General features: G+C 63.5%; 1 protein-coding gene across 1 annotated transcript; it reads left to right on the top strand.

Moving 5' to 3' along the window:
- The first annotated feature begins 205 nt into the window (after positions 1 to 205).
- Positions 206 to 25,074, top strand: LOC131762941 (SCO-spondin-like). Its single transcript, XM_067041711.1, is given in 62 exon segments — positions 206 to 313; positions 587 to 691; positions 694 to 715; positions 837 to 1,125; positions 1,386 to 1,503; positions 1,778 to 1,955; positions 2,181 to 2,415; positions 2,799 to 2,943; positions 3,749 to 3,778; positions 3,780 to 3,858; positions 4,408 to 4,838; positions 5,035 to 5,100; positions 5,102 to 5,179; positions 5,181 to 5,205; positions 5,440 to 5,674; positions 6,715 to 6,868; positions 6,870 to 6,905; positions 7,026 to 7,129; positions 7,350 to 7,414; positions 7,417 to 7,605; positions 7,934 to 8,068; positions 8,715 to 8,827; positions 8,829 to 8,902; positions 8,980 to 9,108; positions 9,183 to 9,235; positions 9,238 to 9,288; positions 9,635 to 9,790; positions 9,904 to 10,003; positions 10,092 to 10,705; positions 10,913 to 11,108; positions 11,449 to 11,942; positions 11,989 to 12,092; positions 12,592 to 12,787; positions 12,790 to 12,984; positions 13,087 to 13,242; positions 14,120 to 14,293; positions 14,634 to 14,798; positions 15,126 to 15,165; positions 15,167 to 15,390; positions 16,319 to 16,483; positions 16,572 to 16,825; positions 18,347 to 18,441; positions 19,117 to 19,180; positions 19,414 to 19,618; positions 19,621 to 19,637; positions 19,679 to 19,793; positions 19,918 to 20,003; positions 20,936 to 21,105; positions 21,647 to 21,693; positions 21,804 to 21,920; positions 21,923 to 21,994; positions 22,087 to 22,257; positions 22,532 to 22,654; positions 22,657 to 22,731; positions 23,023 to 23,118; positions 23,208 to 23,296; positions 23,298 to 23,409; positions 23,761 to 23,850; positions 23,853 to 23,989; positions 24,327 to 24,628; positions 24,838 to 25,036; positions 25,039 to 25,074. Coding segments are annotated over 62 exon segments (8,898 nt in total).
- Positions 25,075 to 26,938: the final 1,864 nt, after the last annotated feature.

Below are 26,938 nucleotides of genomic sequence, written 5' to 3'. Positions count from 1 at the left end.
TGCCCTCCTCTCTGGGACGGCATGGGCACTGGCTAATGGGTAAGCAGCCCACCCTGGGGCTCCTCCTGCCCCAGGCCCAGGACCCTCTGGAGCAGCCACACTCCTTCCCGCACCCCCCTTCTCTCAGCCTGCTTAACTTAGCCTCCTCCTCAGCTAACTAACTCTCCACTGGGAGCGGGGTCACAGGATAGGGCCTCTCGGACAGATGGGGACGGTGGCCGCAGCTGTCGGTCCCCATCTATGGGCTGGCGGTGGTGTGAGACCAGAGACCATCCTGGTGGAGGAGGAAGTAACTCCCCGTCAGGAGGACCTGGTGACCTGGAGAAGCGGGCATTTGGGAAGCAGGTCGTGGTGGGCTGCAGAGGGCCAGAGGGTAGGGGTGGGGGTGGGGGATGAGTGGGCCTGTCCGCGGGCAGCGCAAGGAGAGTCCTGATGCCTGCTTCCCGTGCCTACCCTTCAGTCTGCCTTCCTGAGATCATTCTTGCTTGGGAAATTGAGACCAAGAAGGGAAAATTACACGATAAAGCCTCTCAGAGAGTAGGTGACCAGACTGAATGTCCCAGGCCATTCCCAGGGATGGGGCTGAACACTGACATCTTCTCCCCTCCCCCTACCTGGGGGACCCAGGCCCCCGGAAACCAGGCCCGCTGCATGGAACCTGACGGTGAGGGCTTGCTGCCCAGGCTGGGGGTGGGGGGCGCCCACTGCACCCTGGGTAAGCGCCTGAGATTAGCCCCAATCCGGGGTTTCCTGGAGGTGGCAGTCTGCCTGGGGAGGGAAGTCCGGTCCAGGCTGGCTGTCTGGCTCCGCCCATTCTCTCTTTCTACCCACCACAGCCCTTGCCGAAGCCAGCCTTGAGGGCCACTGCTTTGCCACATGGCTGTGCCAGCCGAGGGCAGGCTCAGCTAACGCTTCTGTGGGAAGCCTGGAGGAGTGCTGTGCCTGGCCTTGGGGACACAGCTGGTGGGATGGCCGCTCCCAGCCCTGCCACAGCCGCTCCAGCCACAGACGCCCCGGTGTGTCCACAGACCCCAGTCTGCGGGAAAGGCACAGCCCTGGCCGTCACCTGCTCCCCCGACGGGCAGTTAGAATTCTTTTATTAAAATATTTATTTATTTATTTTTGGCTGCGTTGGGTCTTCATTGCTGCACGTGGGCTGTCTTGTTTTTAGTTGCAGCGAGCGGGGGCTACTTTTCATTGCGGTGCGCAGGCCTCTCGTTAAGGTGGCTTCTCTTGTTGCAGAGCACGGGCTCTAGACGCGCGGGCTTCAGCAGTTGTGGCACGTGGGCTCAGTAGTTGTGGCTCGCGGGCTCTAGAGCGCAGGCTCAGTAGTTGTGTCGCACGGGCTTAGTTGCTCTGCAGCATGTGGGATCTTCCCGGACCAGGGCTCGAGCCCGTGTCCCCTGCACTGGCAGGTGGATTCTTAACCACTGCGCCCAGGCTGCAGCCCAGGATGTGTGCCGTCAGCTGCTGCACGGTCCATGGAGGGAATGCCATGCCCAGGTACGGGTGGGGGTGGAGGTGGCATCAGGCACTGGAGGGGTGGGAAGGGGCAGTGCTGGGGAGGTGCCAAACAGGGCACCTGGTCCAGCCACCAAATTGCTTTGGGCCGTCAGTCAGGGCGCCCCCTCTGGGAGGCTCCTATATATTATCTCTAAGGTCCCTTGCAGTGTTCACCTGTTTGGTTATAAACCAGGGCGTTTTGGAAGCAAGAGGAGGGAGGCGCTGGTGAGTACTGGAGAAGCTGGTTGGCTGAGGGGCTGTCCCGGTTCGGCAGGTGCCCCCTGCTGAGTACCACGAGGCCTGCCTGTTTGCCTACTGTGCTGCGGCCCCAGCAGGCAGTGGGTGGGAGGAGCGGCTGGAGGCCGCGCGCCCCACCTTGGCCAGCTACGCCCAGGATCGTGCGGCGCGGCGCATCCACGGACGCTGGAGGAAGCCCGGCTTCTGCGGTAGGGCTCCCGCCTGTCCCTCTGTGCACAGCCTCTGGCCTCCCCACCCTGTGGAACTGGGAACTGACCGAGGGCCCTCACGTGGCTCCTGTTTCCTGAGGGGTCCGCCACCCCCTGAGCGCCCCTCTCGGGGGGCTGCCAAGGCCTGCTGGCTCTCCAGCGGCAGCGGTATCTGGCGGGAGGAGGGGAGCTCCTTGGGCCTCACAACCCACTCCTGTGCCCGCAGGGCGCCTGTGCCTGGCGGCCAGCTGTGCTCGGACTGCGCCTCGGCCTGCCCGCCCAGCTGCTCGGCAGTGGGCGAGTGGGGCGAGGGGTCCCGCGGGGAAGAGTGCGTGAGCGGCTGCGAGTGCCCGCCCGGGCTCTTCTGGGACTGCGCCCTCTGTGTGCCTGCCGCCAGCTGGCCCCGCTACCACCGACGCCGGCGCTACGACCCCGGTGACGCCGAGCGCCAGCTGCGCAGCCCGCGGTGGGTCCGCGGGCCTTGCTGGCCTTTTCGCTGGGGTTGGAGGCTCCCTGGTCCCCTCTGATGCCTCCTTTATGCTATCTCCTCAACCTGCCTCCCTTCTGGGGCCTCCCTCACAAGAGACCTGTGACCTCTCAGGGCATAAGTGACGGCCCTGCTTAAAAACCTAGCCGGTGACCTCCATCAGCTGACGTGTAGTGCTAACGGGGAGAAGGGGGTGCCGGGGGAGGGAAGGACCAGGGTTTTGCGGGGATGGGAGGGCGTCTCCAGCTCGGTCCCTCCCCCCCCCACCCCCTCCACTCCACCCCCCGCCCCACTCCACCCCCTACGCCCCCTCCTCCGTGGGGCCGATCCGGAGCGCGCCCTCCAGTCCCTCGCGCCCACAGCGTTGGCCAGGACGGCCGCTGGCTCTGCGCGCAGGCGCCGTGCCCCGCCGAGGGCGCGGTGGGCGGGGCCTGGCATTACCTCACCTTCGATGGGCGGAGCTTCTCCTTCCGCGGCCGCACGGGCCGCCGCTTCAGCCTGGTGCAGGTGTGCAGAGGACCAACTCCGGGAGCGGGGCGTCGTGCCAGAGCGGGGGCCTTCGTAGGGGTGCTATGGGGGAGAAGGGACTGTAAGCAAACCACTAAATAAACAGAACACACAGTCTTCCAGGGAAAAACTGAGAGAAACGATTCTGGAGGGAAGATGGCAGCCGCAGACCCCCAAGCCTGCCCTTTGGGTTCTCGCCTCCTCCTTAGGTTCCTGTGAAAGTCCCGCTGTCATCGCCACCCCAGCCCAGGGGCACAAAACAAAACCCAACCTCACGGTCCTCTCTCACACACGGGACAGCTGGGCTTGTCACACGCTACTTCCTGTAAAACAACCCCAGGGGAAATGAGTCCTCCTTCCTCCCAGCCCTCCACCAATAAAGTTAGGTGACTTCCCGGCTTCAGGCCCAGGCCACCTTCTTACACACATAGACACAAACAGGAGCTCGCACATGACATGCTCACACGTGTGCACATAAATTTAGCGTGTGTGTATGCACAGGCACACATAGAGGCGGGCATACATACCCACAGGGAGGAGGGAGAGGAGACATGTTGCCCAAACGTGCACACACACCCCTCCACATGCGGGTGCACGCGAGCACACGCACACACACACACGTCACATATGCCAGCCCTTGGTGAGGGTTAAGCCCCTTACCTCACAGAGTCTGGCTGGCTGGCAGGCAGTCAGCATACGTGCTGCGTGGAAGCTGCTCCCAGTGTGTGCCGTAGGTGACCAGTAGAACAGCAGCTGCTCTCAGGGTCTGCCCCACCGCCACCATGTTCCTCAGCATCGGCCCCAGGACTTCGTAAAGAGGCAGCTACTGGAGCACCGGGGCCTGCGACGCTGGGAGCCGCCTCCACGCCATCTCGGTCTCCCTGGGGGACACCCACGTCCAGCTCAGGGACTCAGGCAGCCTCAGCTCTCAGGGTACCTACCTACCAGGCCTTCTCCCAGCAGCCCTCTGGAGTGTGGCTCAGGCCCCAGGGGCCTCCTGTCATCTCTCCTCTCCCTGTGGACTTGGGCTCTGTCCAGCACCTTCCACCCACACCGCCCTGTGGTTCCTGAGCCCAGCTCTCCCGCCAGACCCCGTCGACCAAAATCACTGCCTCAACTCCCCCCTCGCTCTGCCATCTCTGAAGCAGACATAAAGTCCTGTGGAAATTTTCCAAGGCATCTTCTGCCCCAACCTGAGGGGAAAATACAATTCATATAGTTCTGAGGGATCTGAAAGGCCTCTTGGGGTGACCAAGGCAAAGTGGGTGCTAAGGGTCACGTGGGGGTTGTAGGTGGGATGCGTGGCCTCCCAGGGGTCACTCCACCATGACACAGTCCCTCCCCCCTCCTACCCCAGGTCCTTCCCCTTCTCACAGCCCCATCCTGCAATGTGCCCTCCCCCACACCATCATCAGCCCAGCCCAGCCCTTTGGGGGTGGCCCCCTCACAGACCCCCTACTGCAGGAGCAGTACTGGTGGACGGGCAGGATGTGCTCTTGCCCTGGAGCAGCACTGGGGGCCTCAGCGTCTCCCGCGCCTCTTCCACTTTCCTGCTGCTGCACTGGCCTGGGTCCCGCGTCCTCTGGGGAGCGTCTGACCCTGAAGCCTACATCACCCTGGACACCCCCCCCCCCGCCATGCCCTCCAGGTGTGCCGGAGGGCGGGTGAGTGGCTGGGCAAAGCCACAGAGTGCCTGGAACCAGCAGGATGACTTCCTGACTCCTGCTGGCGATGTGGAGACCAGCATTGCCGCCTTTGCTAGCAAGTTCCAAGTGGCAGGCGAGGGAAGGTGCCCCTCGGGGGGCAGCGCTCCACTTTCCCGCTGCAGCACCCACACTCAGCGTCACATTTTCGCGGGGGCATCCCGTGCCATCTTGCACGGCCCAGTCTTCCAGGTAGCTAGGTTGGGGGCGCTCCTCCTGTTTGCACCCATAAAATAGGGTCAATACCTGCCCTGCCCTCCTCCTGGGCTACTGGGAGGGCCTTGGTGCCGTGCCAGGGCTGCTGAGCACTGGGAGGTGGCAGTGGGGCCAGCGAAGACAGGGGAATCCGTGGGGGAGGAGCCGACCCCCTTCCCCATCTCCCTCCCAGGAGTGCCACGGGCTGGTGGACAGCAAGCCGTTCCACCTGCGCTGCTTGACAGCTGTGTGTGGCTGCACCCCCCGGCAGGGACTGCCTGTGCCCCGTGCTCGCTGCCTATGCTCGGCGCTGTGCCCAGGAGGGTGGGTGCCCTGCTTTCCTGGAGAGACCAGACCCTCTGCCGTGAGTCTGCTCAGCCGGCCAGCCCCATCCCCAGGCTCTGTCTTCCAGCACCTTCTAGGAATGGCTCAGTGGGATCCAACGGCTTTGCAGCAGGGGAGGGTCCCCAGAAGGACCTCCGACCTCGGCACTTTGCTGGGTTTGCCTTCTTTCAGAGACGTAGGGACTGTCGGGTCCGGAGGTGTGGGCAGAGCAGCCGTGGCAATGCCCCTGACCTGCATGCGTCTCTGTGCCCAGCTGTCCTGTGTCCTGGTGGCCAGGAGTACCAGGGGTGGACCCCAGTGTGTGGTCGGAGCTGTGGGGAGACTGGAGGCTGTGGGGAGCTGGGCAGCTGTGTGGCCGGTTGTAATTGCCCCCTAGGGCTGCTTTGGGACCCTGAGGGCCAGTGTGTGCCCCGCGGCTCACACTCCTGCCAGCTTGGGGCCCATCGCTATGGCCCTGGCAGTGCTACCATGAAGGACTGCAACCGCTGGTAAGAGCACACACACCTGTGGGGAGAGGCAAAAAGCTTGGGGGTGAAGAGGTGGAGCTTAGAGAAAAGGGGCCGGGGATGTAGCGCTGTGGGTTCCGGGCCGATGGCATGCACATCACAATGACAAAATGCTGGTCACTTCCCCTCAGTTGTGGAGCACTTTAGGGCCTATAAAGCACTTTCACGTATATTACCTTATTTAATCTTACTTAATTCTTTTTTGTTTGTTTGTTTGTTTGTATTTGCGGTACGCGGGCCTCTCACTGCTGTGGCCTCTCCCGTTACGGAGCACAGGCTCCGGACGCGCAGGCGCAGCGGCCACGGCTCACGGGCCCAGCCGCTCCGCAGCATGTGGGATCCTCCCGGACCGGGGCACGAACCCGTGTCCCCTGCATCGGCAGGCGGACTCTCAACCACTGCGCCACCAGGGAAGCCCAATCTTACTTAATTCTTACAATAACCTAGTAAAGTAGGAAGAGGAAGAATTGTTCCCATTTTGCAGATGAGAAAACCGAGGCTCGGATAGGCTAAATAGCCTGCAGAGTCACATAACTTGTTAATGATGAAGGACTAGAACCCAGATCTCTGAATTCCAGTTGAGTGTGGTCCAGAGGCTCTACAAAGGGTTAGGAAGTAAAGGCAAGTTACAGACCTACAGAGGCTGTGCCAGATCCAGGCTTTGGTGGGTGAGAGTGAGACTTCAGTGAAATCCTTTTCTTACCTGTGCTGGGAGTAGGGTTTGTTCAATATCTCTGCCCCTCCCCAGAGCCCAGAGAATGGCCTCTATTGGAGTTGGGGCAGGAAAGGGTGACAGTGTCTATCGCAGGTCTGGCCAGGTGCTGGAAACAGTCCTACTTCCTGTGCTTGTGACGACTGGGGTTGGGGGTGTGACGCTCAGGTCTCCAGTGTCAGAGCTGGATTTTCCCTCAACGTTAGGGGCTCCAGACCCCTGGGATCCTGAGGCTCTCCCAGGGCAGGTCAAGGGCCTGGAAGCGAGTCGGTTTGGGTCTGGCCCTTACCTGCCTCCTCACCTCTGGCAGCATCTGCCAGAAGAGGGGCCCATGGAATTGTACTGCTCAACTCTGCGCCCCACCGCGGGCATTCTGCCTCCGTGGGCTCGTCTACGTCCCTGGTGCCTCCGTCCTCACCTGTGACAGCCCCAGTGCCAGTGGCTCCTGCCCCCCAGGCAGCATGGGGGGGCTGTGTCTGTCCCCCAGGAACCGTGCTGCTGGTAAGTCCTGGAGGGGGTTACCCTAACCAGAGCCCTACCCTGACCCCTGCCTGTGTGTAACTGGGCGGGGGGGCATCAGGCAGTCCTCCAAGGAGCTCTTTGTCCCCGGCCTCTGCTCAGGATGAGGGCTGCCTACCTCCCAAGCTCTGTCCCTGCCGTCACAGTGGGCAGTGGTACCCTCCCAACATTGCAGTGCAGGAGGACTACAACATCTGTTATGCCCAGCCCGTGACCTGTAACCCTGTGACCTAGTGACCCCTGGCTAGGGGCTGGGGGGATGGTGGGGGGATATCCAGACTGGCCTGGACGACGGGAGTCCTCAGCATCCCTCCAAACTGAGGGTCTGTCCGGAGTTGCTTGGAATCTGGACCGGCTGCCTCCCCTGGATACAGTTCCAGGTCCCTGTCTCCGTGAATCTGTCTCCCCTCTCCCCGTTGCCCACAGGGCGTGCCAGGGTCGGCAGTGGCGCTGCATGGGCCAGCGGTGCGATGGACGGTGCCAGGCATCAGGTGCCCCCACTATGTGACATTTGATGGGCTGGCCCTCACCTTCCCCGGGGCCTGCGAGTATCTGCTGGTGCAAGAGGCCAGCAGCCGTTTCACAGTCTCTGCCCGGGACCTGCCCCGCGGGGCCAGCGGCCTCACCTGTGCCAAGGCGCTGACCGTGAGGCTGCAGAGCACCGTTGCGGACATGCCGAGAGGTGGCTGCGACGTTGAAGGGTGACGTTGCCAGGGAGGGCCACCCCAGGTGGCATCACAGCTCTGCATGGGTAGCCGAGGTCTGGGGTTCCCCGCGTCTACCCACTGCTAGCCGTCGGTGCAGTGGGGCTGGCGCCTCTTCCCTTGGCTGGGAATCATAATTCTGGAAGGCTCCATGAAACTGAAGCCCAGAGAGGTCTAATGACTAGCCCCAGGTCACACAGCTAGAGAAGCAAAGGAAAGGTTGGAGGGGAGGCTAGGAGGGCCTCGTGGGGATCTTGGAGCCCCTTTATCCCAAGGCTGAGCCTGAATGTCTCTCTCCCTCCACAGGCCAGGCGGTGACAGTGAATGGGGTGAGTGTAACGCCCCCCAAGGTCTACACGGGCTCCGGGCTGAGCCTGCATCGTGCTGGCCTCCCTCTGCTGCTCACCACCTGCCTGGGCCTCACCCTGCTCTGGGATGGAGGTCAGCCCCCGCCCCCAGCCGACTGACCCACACCCCGAAGCTCCCCACAAACTCTTCCTCCTTCTCATGTGTGGTCAGAGTCTCCAAATTATGTTTTCATAATTATATTTTTCTTCATTATGAAAGCAATACCTCCTCACCAAAGAAACAGTTTAAAAATACCAAGTTTTAGAGAAAAGAAATAAAAATAAATTTCCTAACATCCCACCACCCAAACCCAAGCAGTTGGCGATTTAGAAATAACCGTTACTGAGAAATCAAAGGAAATCAAAATAACCCCCATTGTGGGAAAAAGTCGCCTGCACTGACGCCTCTGGGGCTGGTGGGTGTCACAGGCCGTCCTGGAGTCTGGAATCCTGCCCTTTGGAGAATTTCCCTACCCCCACCCCCGCAACCTGGGTTTAGTTAGGAAAGTAGGCTCTCACTTCTTGCCCTTAGCCCCCCAAATGTAGGTCTCTTCTATCCCCACCGATCATCACCCCCGAAAGAGGGAGCCAGCGCCCCCTGGTGGGTGGTGGTATTTACCTGGGAAGGTCAAGTAGGCCCACATAATAGGCGCCTAGGTCTTCTCCCAGCCCCCTGCCCTAAAGAAGGCCTCCGGGATCCTGTCTCCACAATCCTTCCCCTTGCTGCCCTCTCCGTCCAGGCACCCGGGTCCTGGTGCAGCTGTCCCCCGAGTTCCGCGGCCGGGTGGCTGGGCTGTGTGGAGACTTTGATGGAGACGCCAGTAATGACCTTCGGAGCCGCCAGGGAGTCCTGCCTGGAGCCCACGGCTGAACTGGCTGCCCACTCCCGGTGCCTCAATCCTGCCGCCCCCCTGCGCCGTGAGGATGGGCAGGAAAGGGGGAAGGGAGGAGGGGCAGCTGCGGAAACCCGGGGTGGGGGGGTTCGAGAGGCTGGGTGCTGCGGAGGAGTCTGGCTGGTCCACCGTGGTGTGCCCGCGCCCACTGCGGGGCGATGCTGCAGCCGCTCTTTGCCCGGTGCCATGCGGAGGTGCCCCCAGAGCAGCACTTCGAGTGGTGTGTGCATGACGCCCGCGGGTGAGAGGAGCAGGCCTGGGGAGGGGCTGGGCGTGGAGGTGGCGGGCGCTGGGCCCGAGCGTTCCCTCCCTCAGAGGTGATTCAGGGGGCGTCTGTGAGTGTCTCTGCTCGGCCATCGCCACCTACGCAGGGAGTGTTCCGGCGGGATACACATGAGCTGGCGCAGCCAGGACCTCTGCCGTGAGTGTGCCCCGCCCTCGGTCCCCGGTGCCCAATCCCACCACACGTTCAGCTCCTTCTAGGATACTTCTCCTAGCCTGAGAGCCGGCCATTCATTCATTCAAGGGCAAATACATGTGGAGCGCTTACCGTGCGCTAGACACTTTCCTAGATGAACCAAACACGATGAAATTGCAGCTCTGTGCAGCGTGCACATTGCAAATAGCCTTGGGAGGGGCTCGGCAGGAGTCTACGCCACGCACCCCCGTGCCCTCCCTGAGTGTCGTCTCAGGCTGGCTCGCCTGCTGCTGTTGCATCCTGGTGCCCTTGCACCTCAGGGACCCAAGCCTCTCTCCTCTCCACCCAGCTCTTCAGTGTGAAGGGGGCCAGGGGTAGGAGGCCTGTGGCCCCATGTGTCGTCCCCCCCTCAACTGCCATGACCACGGTCCTGAGCCTCGGTGGCACTGCCAGGCCGTTGCCCGAGTGGAGGGCTGCTTCTGTCCTGAGTGGACTCTGCTGCACTGTGTGTAGGGTCAGAGTGGGTAGAGGGGAGGGCGCCACAAGGCCATGGTGACAGGGCTGGCCCAGAGGGCTGCCGCACCCCTTTTGCCAGAGCCCTGCCCTCTGTGATCTCAGGAGGAGTCCGCCTCGAGCCGGCTTCCTGCCCCTGCTAGTGGCAGTGGCGGGGCAGCTTCTTCCCCCCGGGCACCGTACTGCAGAAAGACTGTGGCAGCTGGTGAGTCTCGGGTGGGGGGGGGGGAGCCCTGTACCCTGGGCTGGCTGAGTCCAGTGCTGCAGCTGATCCCAGGACACTGTGTCCTCAGCACGTGCCAGGAAAGCCAGTGGCTTTGTGGGGATGGCGGTAGCCTCGGTGAGGAGCCGGTGCCTGGCTGTGCCGTGGGGGGGGAGGCCCCGTGCCAGGAGATCAGGCACTGTGTGCCCCGCGGGTGGCTTTGTGACTACCAGGATGACTGTGGCGAGGGCTCAGACCAGGAGGGCGAGTGTCCCGGGTGGCAGTGGCCGAGTGGCGGGTTAGTCCTTGAACGTGTAATGGAAGCCTGCGTCCTAGGGCGGCTTCCTAAGCTCCTGCTCCTGTTATCAGCAGCTGCGACTTGTGGGCAGGACTGTTCTGGTGTCTGGGTTTGGGGGCTTCTCTGGGACCCTTTGTCGGCGTCCTCAGCCTGCCTGCGCCCCCCCACACCAGGCTGTGCCACCCCAGGCCGTGGGGAGGGCCAGGTGTCTTGCAGCTCCGGCCACTGCCTGCCCCTGGCCCCGATCCGTGATGGGTAGGACGGCTGTGGAGACGGGACGGATGAGCAGGGCTGCCCGTGCCCCCGGGACTCGCTGGCCTGCGCTGACGGGCGCCACCTGCGCCCCGCCCCGCCCTGCGATCGACACCCTGACTGTCGCGACGCTGCTGACGAGGAGTGCTGTCGGGGTTAGCGGTCCCTACCCCGGACTCCAGCCCGCCAGGCGTCCCTTTCTGAGAGGCCCATCTCGTGGGTCCCCACCTGCCTGCCTCCCCTCCTTCGCCAGTCCAGCGTCCGGCTGAGAAATGGGCACCTGTGGGTGTGTGAGTGAGGGCACCCCAAACAGTGAGGAGAAGGGGCAGTGCCCCGGGCCCAGCGCCTTTCTCTGGCTACAGGGCGAGTGAACTGCACCCCTGGGGAGGCGTCGTGCGTCGATGGTGCCGGCGTGCGGACCATCCGCCTGTGTGACGGAATCCGCGCCTGCCCAGGTGGAGCCGACGAGGGGCCTGGGCACTGCCCGCTCCCCCAGCTGGCACCTTGCCCGGTCCCTCCACTGTCTCCAGGGAGGCTGCACCTACTCCCCAGGCCAGCGTCAGCCCCGGGGAGTCTCCTGGGGGGAAGGGGGTGAGAAAATGGGGTCTGGAGGCCTGGAAGAGAGGTGACAGTGCCTCAGAGGGAGGCCCTGGGGCAGATGCTGGGGGTGGGAAGGGGCAGGGCCCAGACTCAACCTCCTGGAGACACCGGAATGAAGTGCAGAGCGTTTGAGGGGGACTGAAAGAGTCCAAACTTTATTCCCAGAAGTTCAAGGCCCCCCTCTAAACCCACTGCCGTCTAACGGGAATTCTTGGATGTGGCGGGAGAGCTTTTGGAAAACCAATAGGGCAGCAAAAAGCAGGAGCGGCTGGACTTGGGGAGGTCCGGGCGCAGGTAGGGGGCCGGAGGGGCCTGGAGGGGCAGCGGAGCCGGAGGCGGTGGAAGGGCCCGGCGGCCTGCAGGCATCCCCGGCCGGGGGCGGGGGGGGGCGGGGCGCCGCCGGGGCGGAGCGCGGACGCCCCGCAGCGCCGCCCTGCGGCCTCTTCGTGAGCGGCGGCGGCGGCGGCGGCGGCGGCGGCGGCGGCGGCGGCGGCGGCGGCGGCGGCGGCGGCGGCGGCGGCGAGTGCGCCTCGCGGGGCTGGCGCTGCGACGGCGAGGAGAACTGCGCCGACGGCGGCGACGAGAGCGGCCCGCTCTGTGTGGCCCCCGCGCAGCTGTGCGACGCCGTCGCACACTGTCCCCACGGCTCAGACGGGGAGCCCAGCGCCTGCGCTGAGAGCCCGGCCGGCGCGGCCACGCGCCCAGCGGGCGGGGCGCCCTCTCCTCCCGCCCCCACCCGACGGACCTCCGCCGCCTGCGGTTCGGGGTGGCGCTCGCTGGAGAGCGACCCCGGTCTGGGGGCCGCCGAGTCTGAGCGCGTTTTGTCCTCCTTGAATCTTTTCCCGGAAACTCTCTTTGAAAACTTTTGCCCGCCCTCCCAGCCCGGGGGAGAGAAGAAAGGGCTTTTGTCTTTGCCCACATTTGGGCTGGATGCATGAGAGGGTGAGCAGTGAGTGGTGGCTCTGCCGCACGGGGGGGGGCGGGGAGGCCAGTTTGGGGGGCTCCCCCCAGCTTCTCCCTACCAGGCCTGGGGGTCCCCTCTGTGTCCCCGCAAGTCAGACCTTCACGGCCTGGCCACCTGGTGGCGGCTGGGCGCTGTCTACAGTCCCCATCTCCTCCCCTGTGGCCTGCCCCTCCTGGACCCCTCACAAAGGTGTCTGAGCCAGGCTGTGTGCCCTGAGGGTTTTGCCTCACACCCCCGGCCCATGCCTTGGGCTCCCCCGCCCGCCTCTGCGGGCTCCACCCAGCTGCCCCGTGGTTTGGCTCCCCAGCTGTGCCCGAACCCTGAGCGGCTCTGCGACGGGCTCCCCGGCTGTCCGCAGGGCGAGGATGAGCCGGGCTGTGGCAGGCACACTGTCCCCCTGATGGAGGCCACGGCTGGCGGGGGCCTGGGAGGCGACTCTCACTCCCACCTAACTGTTTTCTCTCCTCTTTCCCTCAGAGGGGCGGCCAGGCCCAGGAGGCACCGACAGGACAGGGCTGCCCCGGGCCAGAATACTCCTACCCCGATGGCCTCTGCCTCAGTTTCCAGCTGCTGAGGGTGGGGAACGGGTGGTGCAGAAGGCAGAGCCACTGTGCCCCCAAAGCGAAAGTCGCCCTGACCCCATTCCCTCCCCAGGTGTGCAATGGGCAGCCTGACTGAATTGGCGGGGGAGGCAGGGCCCCCCCAGGGAAAAGCAGCGCTGTGAGGCCTGGGGCCCCTGGAGCCTGTGGGCGCCGTGCAGCCCGACGTGTGGACCCGGTGTGCAGGGCCGCTCCCCGCCCAGTGTCCCGGTGCTGCAGCGCTGCCCGGGCCCCGAGCACCAGACTCAGGCCTGCTTCACGGCCGCCTGCCCAGGCGAGGGATCCTGGGCACCAGGAGGCCGGGGCGGGGCGGGTGGGGGGGGTCTACAGAGCGCCGGAGGGAGGAAGGCGCTGGTCGGCCCTTCCTCCTCAACGGTGGACGGTGAATGGAGCTCCTGGTCTCCCAGGTCCCCGTGCTCTGAGCCATGCAGGGGCACCGTGACCCGGCAGCGGCAGTGCCACCCACCCCGGAACGGGGGCCAGACCTGTGCCACACTGCCTGGGGACCCTCCCAGCACCCGCCAGACCAGTGAGTGGATGGGAAGAGGGCACGGTGGGTGAAGTGTGGAGGGGCTGCTGGCGGGCGGCTTGTCCCTGAAGGGGACCCAGCCTCGGTGACCTCTGGTTCGGCTTCGTCTCAGGACCCTGCCCTCAGGACGGCTGCCTGGGAGGTCAGCAAAGCCTCCCCAGGCGGGAGGCAGCCCTGGAGCTGGCCTCGATGTGTGCAGCTTTGTGGGGGGAGGACTCAAGGGCCTGGACCCAGGCTGGCCTGGGGGGCGCAGGGTGTCTGAGAGCGAGGTGTGGGCAAGAGGCTATGCGGGGGGCTGGAGGGGCCGGTCAGAAGCTCTTAGGGGCCAGGACTGTTTTCCTCTTTCCGCTGCTGGGGCCCCTCAGGCAGAGCCGTCCCAGCAGAGGTGTCTGCGTCTCACTGGTGCGCAGGGCGACGGGGCAGCGGGCAGAGCAGGGGAGTTGGGGTGCAGGCGTGGGTCCACGGGGTGTCTGGGCCAGGCTCTTGCAGCAGGAGAAGGAAGGAGGGGCCGGTAGAGAAGGGCGGCTGGGTGTCTGAGGGGACTCTTGGGTTTCTACATTGAGGCTGAATGAAGGCCAGTTGTTTAGAAGGCTCTGGAAGTTTTGATCTGGGAGAAAATGTGAGGATGGGTAGTGGACATGTCGAGGTGCCAGCCAGGTCCACAGGCAGAGGTGGGGCCCCAGTGAACCAGATGCAGCGGAAGGCTCTGCTCCGAGAGGGAGATCTGGGCTGACGGTGGAGGTCCCCGAGAGGCAGAGGCCACACTCAGCCTCATGAGCCCTTCCGTCGCCCCCATAGCTTCTCGGAGCTCACCCAGGTCCCCCGAGCCGCCCCGCCCTGCAGGGCCCTGTGCAGTGTCCTGCCCTTTTCCCTGCAGGGGCGCTGGACTGGACACCCTGGGGTCCCCGGTCCGCCTGCTCCCGGAGCTCCCTCGTCCCTGGAGGGGGCCCAGGCTGGCACAGCCGTTCCTGGCTCTGCCCCAGCCCTGGGGACACGTCCTGCCCAGGAGAGGCCACCCAGGAGGAGCCCTGCAGACCCGCTGTGTGCCCAGGTGTGGCCCCCTCTGTCCCTGGTGTGTCTGGGGCCCTCGGGTGGGGTTAGGAGCAGCTGAAGAGAACGACCCTTTGGGAGGGGCGGGGGCAAGCCTAGCCGTTGTCCAGAAGCTTCTCCCGGCCCCCAGTCCCAGCCCCAGGGAGCCCGGCAGGACGTAAGCAGGGCGGGCCTGGCCTGAGGGAGTGCTGGGGGCCTCGCTGGAGGAGTGGATGTCGGTGGGGCCGAAGGTGCAGTTAGGACCCTGCACACTGCCAGCCCACGCAGCTCCAGACCCTCGCACGGCCATCCTCGGCCCCCTTTCCTGCGTCCCTCGCGCTCGACTCCACTCTCCCCGACAGCACCCGGCGTCTGGGGTCTGTGGGCCGCCTGGCCCACCTGCTCGGCGCCCGGCGATGGAGGCGTCCAGACACGCGGGCACAGCTGCTCTGCCTCAGCTCCTGGCGGCCCCGGGTGCCAGGGACCCCACAGCCAGAGCAGGGACTGCAACACGCAGCCCTGCACAGGTGCCGAGTCCCCTCCCATCCTCCCACCGGGCACGTCCCCGCCGGCCCCTGGGGGTTTGACCTTTCGCCACCTACCTTTGCGTGGTACCGAGCTCTGCCTCCAGGACAGGCCGTGCCTTGAGCTAAGAGAGACTTTGCCCGATTTCCTGGGTCTCCTCCAGCCCCCAGCCACCGGGGACCAGGCAGGGCTATGCCCTGAGGGAGGGGCTCCATCCGACTCTCAGTGCCTCTGACTGACTGCCACCTGTCACCTGTGTGCAGGTTGCCCTCCACCTCCCTGGCCTTCCCGCCTGCCACTGCTGAGACCCGCTCTGTCTTCGCGTCCAGCCCAGTGCCCAGGCGACATGGTGTTCTGCTCAGCTGAGCCCCCGGGAGGGGGACCCACGCCCTCGGCTGTGCCCGGCACAGGGCCCTGGGGTGGAGTGCACCGGCGTCTGCACCCCTGGCTGCTCCTGTCCCCCTGGCCTCTTCCTGCACGACGCCAGCTGCCTGCCCCTGAGTCAGTGCCCCTGCCAGCTGCGCGGGCAGCTCTAGGCATCTGGAGCAGTGGCCCAGCTGGGCTCCTGCAATAACTGGTGGGAACCCGCGTCGGGTGGGGGTGGGGCTTGGTGGCTCCGGAGGGGGACAGGTGTGGAGCCCCACACACCGGGGGGCTCAGCATGCCTCTGTGCTGCCAGGCCTGGGCCCTGGGGATGCTGAAGTGAACTGGATGCTGCCAGGCCTGGAGGGGCAGGCGTCTGTAGGGACATTCGTGCTCATTTGACTGATGGGGAGACAGGCTCAGCTGGGAGAGGCGATTTATGATGGAACTAGAGCCTGGCGTGGGGGCGTTCTAAGTTCTCCTTCTGGTTTCCTCTTTCTCTTTCCTGAGTGTAATTCACTTCCTGGGGTGCACTTGCTTTCTGCTCAGAAACCTTGAAGTGCCCGACACGCAAAAGTGATACCAGAATCTGCCAGTAGAGGGCGCGTTAACCCCATTCCCTCTGTTTTTTTCAATTTTCCTTTCTCTTTTCTTTCCTTTCAGTTCTTTTTTTTTTTTTTGAACATCTTTATTGGAGTATAACTGTTTTACAATAGCGTGTTAGTTTCTCCTTTACAACAAACTGAATCAGTTATACATATACATATGTTCCCATATCTCTTCCCTCTTGCATCACCCTCCCTCCCACCCCTCTAGGTGGTCACAAAGCACAGAGGTGATCTCCCTGTGCTATGCGACAACTTCCCACTAGCCATCTATTTTACATTTGGTAGTGCATATGTCCCTGACTCTCTCTCACTTCGTCCCAGCTTACCCTTCCCCCTCCCCATATTCTCAAGTCCATGCTCTAGTAGGTCTGTGCTTTCAGTTCCTTTTCTTCTTTCTTTTTATTTTCTGTCCACTGGTCCTCCCCCAATTCCCTCCTTCATTCTTCCTCTCCCCCTGCACCTGAGAAGGGGGGAGGTCTCCGGGGCTGGGTGCGAGGCTGCAGGTACCTGGGATCCAGGGGGTGGAATGACCAGGTATCTGGGCGTGTGAGACAGGGCCTGCAGTGGCCTGGGTGTCACCCCAGGTCCCGGTGGGGAGTGGGGCCCCTGGTCTCCGTGCTCCGCGCCCTGCGGGGGTGGCTACCGGAATTGCGCCCGAGGGAGCGGTGGGCCCAGCCCCGTGGACTTCTCCACCTGTAGCCTGCAGCCCCGTGCAGGTGAGGGCACCCACCTTTTCCTCCACACCCTGCCCTCACTTATCCCCACACCACCCACGGCCCTGTCAAGCCCTCCCTGTCTCCGCAGGGACCCTGCTCCCTGAGCTCCCATGCAGCCCCATGACCTTTCCAGCCACGCCCGGAGCTGAGGCCTCTCCCAGGTGGGACCCGGGGGGAGAAGTGAATGTGCCTAGGCTGAGCTGTCGATCTCTGTGTCCCCCGGGCAAGCAGTGGCTGGACGGTGCACTGGGTCCTGCTTCCTGTGCAGAGCTCAGTGCCCCGAGAGGGACTAACCAGCCCTGCCACCCTGGCTGCTGCTGCCCGTCTGGGACGCTCCTTCTGGTGAGTGTTCCCTGCCTGACCTCCTTGGGGCCTGGGTAGGGGTAGAGCCAAGGGTGTGGGTCTGGAGACAGGGAAAGCCTTGCAGAGCTGAGGACAGAGCACTGAATTCAGGGCGCGTGGCTCTGCTCTGCCAGCCCCGTGACCAGCACGGACCCCGGGCGAGTGGCATTCAGGTATGGGCCTCTGTTTTCCTGTTTGTAAAATGGTGATTGGTCTGGAAATTCTTTAAGATTCGTGCCTGCTTGAGTGCTCTGCCCTCTCACATTATCACCAGTTATTTATCGAGCACTTACTGTAAGCTCAGTCCTGGGCTGGGCTATGCTGTGGGGAAGAGCAGTGTCTGCCCCCAAGGAGACTCCAGTCTGCGGAAAGCAGACCGAAGGCCCCTACAATGAAGACAGACCCACGTGATACACAGGAAGTGAGCTCTGCATGTTGCAGAGCACGTGACGCAGACTGGTGGGGATGGGCTCCAGGATGGTGGGCTTCCTGGAGGAGGCGGTGCAACTTGACCGTCAGAGATTAGAGGATATGGAGAGCAGGGAGGCAGCCACTCCAGTTGGAGGGTGGTGGGAACCATGGCTGGCCGATGCAGTGGGGGATGGTGGAGTTTGGACAAAAGCTCATGGGACGGTGGGGAGGGCTTCCAGAGATGCCGCTGAAGCATGGGGCCTGGTAGGGACAGACTCCAGTGAGGGCTTAGGCTGTTCCACTAGCAGCTGTATGACCTCAGGCTGAGTATTCTCATGCTTTAGTTTCTCCACTTGTAAAAGTGCGGTAATAGTGTCCCTGGTCATGGGAGTCTGTGAGACGGTAAACTGCTTCCCAGGGCTGCTACTTTCAGAACATCTGACTTTCGAATCATGTGCTGGCGGATGGCTGTGTTTTTATTTTATTTTTATTTATTTATTTATTTTTGCGGTACGCAGGCCTCTCACCGTTGTGGCCTCTCCCGTCGCGGAGCATAGGCTCCGGACGCGCAGGCCCAGCGGCCATGGCTCACGGGCCCAGCCGCTCCGCGGCACGTGGGATCTTCCCGGACCGGGGCACGAACCCGCGTCCCCTGCATCGGCAGGCGGACTCTCAACCACTGCGCCACCAGGGAAGCCCGGCTGTGTTTTTAAATGTGAGACCCTAGCAACTTCTGTCCAAACCCCCCGTGCATGTAGTGTCATCTGATTTTGTGTTGTTTCTTTTTACGTCGTTTTGTATGAATTGCACTTTTCATACTTTGTTAGTCGATTTCATGGAGTTTACAGTTCAATCTTGTGTCCTGCAAGTGGAGATGGTCTTTTCTCCCAGAAATCGGGGTTCTGTGCTCTTCCCCACGGCCCCTGCACCTGATGGTGTGTGTTTCCCCGATGCTGGGAAGTGGAAAGAGACTGATGTTTGGAAGGAGGGTCCGTGGGTTTGAGGGAGGGCGCCTGCCAAGTGGCCGCTGAGGTCTGATGGTGGGGGGCAGGTGGGGAGAGAGCAGGCCAGGCCGGAAACCGGAAGGTGATGGAGGGTTTGGGGTTTCAGAACAACGTGTGTGTGCCCACCCAGGACTGCCCCTCTGCCCACGGGGGACGCCTCCACCCCCCAGGCAGTGCTGTGATTCATCCATGGGAGAACTGGTGAGACCACCTCCCCCTGCAACGGCCCCAGGACCCCAAGGACCCCTCTGTCTCTCCTGAGCGGCAGGAGGTGTCGGCCTCCATGGGCCTCGGAGATGCCCCTTCCTGCAGGCACAGCGGCCGGCTCTCCGGGGCCAAGCCTGCTCCTGCCCCTCGCCCGTGCCCTCCCCTCCAGTCTCCCCTTCCCTCCCGCCTCTGTCTGCTGAGGCTGCCTCAGCTACACTGAAGACGGAGTGGCTTGAACACAGAGTTTGTCCTATCCCAGTTCTGGAGTCTAGAAATCTAAGATCCCGGAGTCGGCAGGGCTGCTTCCTCCAAAGGGCTGCGAGCGAGCGTCTGTTCCACGCCCCTCTCCTCTTCTGGAGTTTGTGGGCAATGCCTGGTGTTCCTCGGCTTGTAGCTGCATCCCTCCAATCTGCCTTCACGCGGCCGTCCCCTCCTTGTGTTTTCACATCATCTCTTCTGTGTGTATCTATGTCCAAATTTCCCCTTTGTATAAGGACACCAGTCATATTGGATTAGGGTCACCCTAATGGCCCCATTTTAACTTGATCACCTCTGTAAAGACCCTCTCTCCAAGCCAGGTCACATTCACGTTAGGCCTCTGACATATGAATCTGAGGGGACACATTCAGCCTCTCACGGCGCCATGACCCTCTGCTTCTCCTCCTCCAGCTCCCGTGACTCTGGGCTCATCACCAACTGCACCTCCTGGCCTTGTGACGAGCATGAGAAGGGGGTGTCTCCTGACCTCGCCCCTGCAATCTCCCTCTGCACCCCCTGCTTGCCGCAGTGGGTCTGCATGGGGCCGGGGCCGGGGCTGGCGAGGAAAGCCCTGGGGAGAGGTGGGCACAGGGGCGAGGGATGTTCTTGTCCTGTGCGTCACACTCTGCCCCCAGCCCTTTGGGTCCCTGCCGCCTCCGCTTGCTCTGTTCCCTCTCTGCCTCTCTCTGCCGTGCACCCCCAGGTTAGCCCACGTGGTCACCCTGGACCCCATGGAGCGAGTGCTCGGCCTCCTGTGGCCCTGCCCGACGCCACCGGCACTGCTTCTGCACCAGGCCCCCCGGCGTTACACCACCCAGCTTGGCACTGCTGCCCCCACTGGCTTCAGCCCCACCCCCTTGCCCAGGCCCTGAGGCAGAGGAGGAGCCCTGCCTCCTGCTGGGGTGTGACCATGAGTCCCGTGGAGCCCAGATGTGGCCTCTGCGCCCTGTGGATGCCTGCCGCCTTGCACCAGCCAAGCCCTCGCCACTCCTGTGTGGCCGGCCTCCAGAGCCGGACCCCACCCCGGGGCCTGGGGGATTACTGAGAGGGGCCTCGGGCCCAGGGGGCCCCCTGCCGGGCTGTACCTGCCGGCGACGAGCTGGGTCAAGGAGCAGAGGCGGGAAAGCTGCAGGGAGCATGACGGGGAGACGGGCCGGGGTGGGATACCCACGTGGGCGACCCACCCAGCTCTCTGCCTATCCTGTCCCCTCCCCCCAGTGACCAACTGCACCGCCATCCAAGGGGCTGAGTACATACCCCGTGGCCCTCCCTGTACTCGCTCCTGTGACGACCTCGTGGTGAGTCTGGGTTCCTGAGGGTCACTTTGCGGGACGGCAGCGTGTGGCTTTGGGGTGTGGCCCCCCTGACCTGGGGTTGCCCCGCAGTGGTGGGAAGGGGCGGGGTCAGCGCCCATCAGGGTCCCACTTGTTCCAGAGAGAAGTGGGAGCGAGCCTCGCCCAGCAGCCCTTGCCTTCCTTACCGCAAAGGTTTCTCAGTTTAAACGTTTTACGACAGACGCAGCATAAACACATAGGAAGGGGCAATCCTCCCGTTATATCATCGTTAACCCCAGGGGCACATTGGCGCACAGACCTTGCCTCCGTGCGCGCGCGTGTGCGCATGCGCCCGCGGGGGGCGTGGGGCTGTGCTCTGAGCGCCCTCCCAGGATCTCGGAGAGAGACGCTCCGTCCAGCAGCGCCTGCGCGGTCGTGAGGAAGCCGACCCGAATCAAAAATGCTGAGAGAAGGGCTGGGGAGAAGGGACGCGTTGGAGCCCCTGCTCGGCCCTGTCCAGGGAGGTCGGGAGGCTCCCTCACGGAGGCAGGACGAGAAAGCGGTGCCTGGTCCCGGCCTCCCCCAGGGAGCCCCAGCGCCTTCCCAAACGCTCCCTCTCCCCCCAGCTTTCCTGTCGCCTGCTCCCTCCGTTCTAGGATGTCTGGGAGATGCCTCGGTCCCCACTCAGCCCTCCATGGGGTTCTGTTTGGAGGCCACTCCGCCCAGGGAAGCTCCTCTCGGGCTCTCTTCTCCCTCCCCCTCCTCCCCTGGAGGAGAAACTCCGGTGGACACGAGGTATAAACTGAGTGTAGAACGTAACAGTTCTGAGCTGGAGCTTCGCACCTTCTCCCCTCTGCCCCCCTCCCCCTCCACTTCATCTTCCCTCCCGGGCGCCCCTTCCCGGTCCCCTCGGCTCTGCTTTCCGCTGACCGGGGCCCTCCCTTGCTGTCCCGCAGCACTGCGCTTGGCACTGCCAGCCAGGCGGTTACTGCCCGCCGGGCCAGGTGCTGAGCGCCTACGGCGCTGTCTGCGTGCAGCTCAGCCCCTGCAGCTGCCTGGACCTGCTGACCGGGGAGCGGCACCGTCCCGGCGCTCAACTGGCGAGGCCCGATGGCTGCAGCTACTGGTGAGGCGGGCGTGTAGGCAGGATGCAGGGGTGAAGGCACCGTGTGCGTAGGATGCGGGATGCAGGGCCAGGTGCAGGGGTGAGGACAGGTCTAGTCTACTTTGTGTCTCGTGCACCCGAGCTGCACCTGAGCTCTCCCGGCCTCAGCGGGTGCACGCTAGGCTCCCACAAGCCCTGAGGAGATGTGACAGGCCACCTAACCCCTTGTCTGACAGGTGGGGAAACCGAGGCAGCCAGCTCCGCAGTTCTAGGAGACTTTGGAGGGCTGGGCGTGTGCTGTGAAGGGGAAGGGGGCGGCGGTGTGGTGTTTCCTCCCACTGTCTGGCCCCTGTCAGCAGCAGCGACCTGTGATCATTTCCCCATGGGACGGAGTCCGTAGGACACCTGAGAGGGTCCTGAGTGGGACCGGGAGGGCGACTGAGACCTCAGAGGGAAATGGGGCGGGGGGGAGGGGAGGGAAGGCCGATTAGGAGGGGTGTGTGTGGAGGACTCGGCGGGACTGAGCTGCCCTCTCCCTCCTGTGCCTGCGTGCCCCGCCCAGCACCTGCTCAGAGGGCAGGCTGACCTGCACAGACCTGCCTTGCCCAGGTATGCACCCCGCTCTGGGGGAGGTGGGGAGAAGCAGCCCAGGGGCACAGAGAGGGTTGGGTCCGGGGGAGGGATGGCTGCACCCCAGTGCCCACCCTTCGCCTGCACAGTGCTTGGAGGCTGGTGCCCGTGGTCACAGAGGACAGCGTGCTCCCAGCCCTGCCAGGACCAGACGAGGACCCGCTCCAGGGCCTGCACCTGCCCGGCTCCTCAGCATGGGGGGGTCCCGTGGCCCGGGAGGTGGGGGAGGCAGGGGCCCAGCATCAGAGGGAGACCTGCACCGGCCCCCCTGAGTGCCCAGGTGAGATGCCTCACTAGGTTGTTCTAGTCCCAATAGACTGGGACCTCTTGGGCCTCCTAAGGCAGCTGGATGATTTTGTCTTCCTGGCACAGTGGATGGAGCCTGGGGCCCATGGGGACCGTGGTCTCCCTGTGACGTTTGCCCGGGGCAGTCCCATCGGAGCCGAGGATGTAGCTGGCCCCCCACTTCTGAGGGAGGCCGGCCCTGCCCTGGGGGCCACAGGCAGAGTCGACCCTGCCCGGACAGTTCTACTCAATGCACAGGTGAGGGCTTCTGCGGAGCTCTGGCGGGGGGGTGGGGGGTGTCACTTCTGCGGAGCTAGGAGGCGCTGCCTCTGACCTTTGACCCCACACGCATACACACTTGCATGTCACTTTCTTTGAGGGACGGCCCTTAGGTCACTCACCCCGTGGAACTGGGGCAGGGTGGAGGTCCGAGCGGGTGGTGGGCATAGCAGGAGGCTTACCGTCCGACAGTCGGGATCCCCCAGGGTGGACCCCCTCAGCACCCACCCTCTCTGCTTCCCTCCTGCTGTAGGCTGTGCAGGTGGCTAGGGTCTTCTCCCCTGTGGGCGGCCCTGCCCCCGCTCCTGCCAGGACCTGTCCCTCGGGGTCGTGTGCCAGCCAGGCTCCACGGGCTGCCAGCCCAGCTGTGGGTGGCCCCTGGCCAGCTGTCCCAGGACGGCCTTTGTGTGTCCCCAGCCCAATGCCGCTGCCGGTACCAGCCCGGAGCCATGGGTCAGTGCCTCCCCTCCCCCTCTCACCGGCCCCCTGAGCATGGCAGCACCCGCCTGGCTGGCCCCTGCCACTCTGCCCACAGGGGCCAGCCTGGGGCTGTGGGACGGGAATGGGCAACTCCTGCATCCTTGGGCTGGTCCATGTTGGGGCTTCCATCTCCTGCGTCCAGGATCCGGGTCCCCATGGGGTGGAGTCTGGTAGGGAGGGAGGGAAGAGGCAGTAGGGCACGAGGAGGAGGGATTGATGGGACTGAGCCGTCTGAAGTGCCCGCCCCCACTCCTGTGCCCTCAGGGACCCCTGAGAACCAGAGCCGGTCCGCAGGGTCTGGGCTCAGCTCCTGGGAGAGCCTGGAGCCCGGGGAGGTGGCGACTGGACCGTGTGACAACTGGTGAGCCAGGGAGGGTGAGCCAGGGAGGGGGTGGACTGCCAGCCGGGCAGCAGGGCCCTGTCTTCTGCAGCCGCCTTCCTTGTCCCCGGCACCTGTGGGGCGGGCATCCTGCAGTGCTGGGAGGTGCCCGACTGCCCCGGGCCCGGGGTGCGGGGCTCCTGGGGCCCCTGGGAGGACGGCATGTTTCTCCTGTGGAGGAGGGAAGCAGCTGTGCTCCTGGCGCTGCGCCCGGCCGCCCTGCCCCAGGCCCGCCCGCCAGAGCTGCATCCGCTGCACCCAGGTCCGCAGAGGTGAGCCCCAGCCCAGGCTCTGCCCTGGACACTCCGACTGAGCTGATGCCCACTTTGGCCTTTGACCCTGACTCACAGGTGCCTTTTGACCTCTCCCACGCCATCGCCCCAGGCTGCCCCTTACCCAGGCCAGTGACGGGTGAGTGAAGGAGGCAGAGTCGGGCTGTGCCGAGGGGTGGGGAGACCGCAGGAGCGGGCGTGGCAGGGGCCCTGAGGGGCAGGCCCGGGAGGGTGGTTTTGGCCTGTCTGGGGGTGGGCGCCGGGGTGAGTAGAGGCAGGCGGCGGGGTGGGCACGGGAGGCAGCGAGGGCGGCGGGGCCGGAGCTGGGCACTGACGCAGGTGCTGCCTCAGAGGCAGGCTGCCCGGCCGGGCGTCTGTATCGGGAGTGCCAGCGCGGCGAGGGCTGCTCCTGCGCCCACATCGCCCGGCGGGTGGGCTGCTTCTGGCTGGCTGCGAGGAGGGCTGCCGCTGCCCCGAGGGCACCTTCCTGCACCGTTTGGCCCGTGTGCGGGTTAGAAGTCACCCTGCCTGGAACCCACGCCCCTCGCCTTCTCTGTCAGCTCTCACCTCTGCAGACCCTGTGGCCTCTGGCAGCCTCTAAGCCTCCTGACTTAGAGCTGGTGACACTGAAGCCCAGGGAGGGGAAGGGACGCACCGAGTCAGGAGACAGTTACTGGCAGAGCTAGACTCAGACTCAGGTGTCCTGGTTCCTGGCTGAGGCCCTTTCCTCCTCCCTCGCTCCCCGCTCCCTCGTCACACCCCAGAAGGGCCTTGGTTCACCCTGCCGTGTCCTGGCTGAGTGCTCTGTGCAGGAAGGTGCCTGGCGTCTCTGGTCAAGCCCACAGCCTTGCGTCGCTCACGTTCGTACCTCTCACACGGATGAACAGTCTCACTTGCCGCCGGCAATGCTCTCCTAGGGCCCCGGGGCCTCAGCCCTGCCCCCTACCATCCCCCCCACCCTCTTCCTTCCCCCCAGCCGCCCGAGGATGCGCACAGATGCAGAGAGCTGGCACCCGGCAGGTGGCCGCAGCCTGTGCCACTACGCGTCCTCCCGTGCTCCCCGCATGAGCGCTCCTGTGTGCCGACTGCTGCGGGGGCTGGGCACTGCCGGCGCTGACCTGGGGGCTCAGCTGTCCATTCTGGGAGATTGGGGTCAGCCCCTTGGGCCTGGAGATGAGTTGGGCTCAGGTCAGACCCTCCATACAGGCTGCAGCAACCGGTGAGGGGGACGATGAGGGTTGGGGAGATATGGGGGCGAGGGAGGGGGTGAGAGGGTGAGAGGATGTGGGTGGGAGAGCGCTGCCCCCCTCCCGGAACCGGGCTCCCCCTGGCTCCGTCTCCTTGCCCTCTGGGATCGAAATACCTGTCCACGCTCGTTTCTCCCGGGGTCCATGCCGCCGTCCCCTCATCGCCACACCCTCTTGCCAGCTCTTGTGCACACGGGAAGCTGTCCTGCTCCAAGGCTGGGCTTGGCTTCGGCCCCTGGGGCCCGTGGGGCCCCTGCTTCTGCTCCTGTGGCGGGCTGGGCACCCGCACCTGCACCTGCCACTGTGCACGCCCCACACCCACTCCCGGTGGCCAGGACTGCCATGGGCCCCGCCAGGACCTCGAGTACCGTACCGCCTCCGCCCGGACTGCCCAGGTGAGGGGAGAGGGACTGGGTAGGCACAGGCTGGATGGCCGAATCCACTCCACTGGCCCTTTGTCCCTTCCTGTTTCTGTCCATCCCTGGCGCCAGCTCTTGGTCTCTCTTCCTCTTACTGTCTAGCTCTGTGTTTCTCTTCTATTCAGGTACATTCAGCCAAATTTCTGGAGCTCTTGACACGGGCACCACAGTGTGCATGGGGGATGTCTTGGGGGATGGGGGAGTGAGGACCCCAATCTTGGAATCCAGGGGCTCAGATAACCCGTTTCAGCATGTGGTGAGCCCTGTGGGAGGTTGCGTGTGCTGAGGAATATGGGAGAGGTTGAGAATTCTCCTAGAGGGACAACCTAGGAGGGCTTCCTGGAGGAGGCAGCACCTGAGGGGGTCTGAGTGATGGAGAGGACTTTGACAAGCACTGGAGAAGGATGCCAGGAATCAGGAACAAAGGCTTTGCTATGGCAGCAAGGCTACTGTGAGCGAGTGCTGTGCTTGGGGCCTGGGGTGTCTGGACTGAACCAGACAGGTTTGGAACTTGACCACCAGCCTCGGGCTTGGTCCTGGTGCACTGCAGCCTGGGAAACACTTCTGAGCAGGGCTTTCCTTTGGCACAGGGACTGCAGGGTCCACGGCGTACTTTCTTGGTTTTGGTCTATTATGCATAAAGCTGCTATAAACATTCATATACAAGTCTTTGTGTGGTCATGTTTTCGTTTCTCTTGGGTATATACCTAGGAGTGGAAATTGTTAGGTCATATAGTAAATTTATGTTTAACTTTTTAAGAAACTTTCAAACCGTTTCCCCAAGGGGTTGCACCACTTTACATCTTCCTCTTCCCATCCCTGCCCCTGCCCTGAAATGTACCAGGGTTCGTTTCTCTACATCCTCTCCAAGGCTTGTTACTATCTGTCCTTTTCAGTTTTTTTATTAGCCATTCAGTGGGCATGGAGTGGTGTCTCACTGTGGTTTTGATTTGTATTTCTTTAGTGACTAATGACGGCTGAGCGTTCTTTTTCATGTGCTGCTGTGCCATTCAATATTTTCTTTTCAATCTTCTTTGGCTTTCTGCCCCAGGGCTTTTCTGACCACAGAGAGTGTCCACTTGACCTTCGTACAAGCACAGCTAGAAGTACAAGTGTGAGGGTGGAATGCAGTTAATGCCTCTTGAGGCAACCCTCAGCTCCCGGGGGATGGGAGCGGCAGATGAATGCTCAGCTGCCCCCCCCCCCCGGCCACTGTTCAAATGGACTATTATTGGGGGGCATTCTGTATAATTCTTAGAAGTGGAATGAAGTCCCAAAGCCTACTCTAAAATGCACCCTTCCATCGGTTTTTTCTTCCCCCTGCTTCACTCTCCCACGCCCCAAGGTCTGCTCTCTGCAACCACTTTCCAGGACCAAGTCCTTGTCTCCAGCTCTGCTTCCAGGATGGGGTGGAGAGGGAGGAAGCCGTGCTGGATGCTTCGGCTCTAGTGCCCAGTGACTCTGTGTATTATTCTCGGTTCCTTCGTATCCCTCACCCCACCCCCACTCATGAGGGTCCCATCCAGCGACAGTTACTGGTAAAGGGGAGAGGGATATTTAGCTAATAAGGTGGGCCACAGGAAGGGGGACTCTGGCAGGAGCAGTGAGAGCATGAACTGTTCTGGGGGAGGCCCGAAGTGGGACCCCTAGAGCGCCAAGTAAGTGGGATTCCTGAAAGGGGCTGCCGACAAGCAGATGCAGGTTCTGTGTGTTTCCTAGAAACTGTTCCTTCTCCCAAATCCTACTGGTTTACTCTGACTTCCTTCTCCTGCCCTTCCAGCTCTCATGTGTTCACCCACAGCACTCCTGTGCCTCCTCCCCTGCTCCTCCGGGATCTGAGTCCTCCCACTTTCTAAATCTATC

This window comes from Kogia breviceps, chromosome 9 (genome assembly GCF_026419965.1).
Source record: "Kogia breviceps isolate mKogBre1 chromosome 9, mKogBre1 haplotype 1, whole genome shotgun sequence".
In the NCBI taxonomy this organism is placed as follows: domain Eukaryota; kingdom Metazoa; phylum Chordata; class Mammalia; order Artiodactyla; family Physeteridae; genus Kogia; species Kogia breviceps.
Note: the sequence above shows the minus strand (reverse complement) of the source record. Positions and strands in the feature narration are given on the sequence as shown.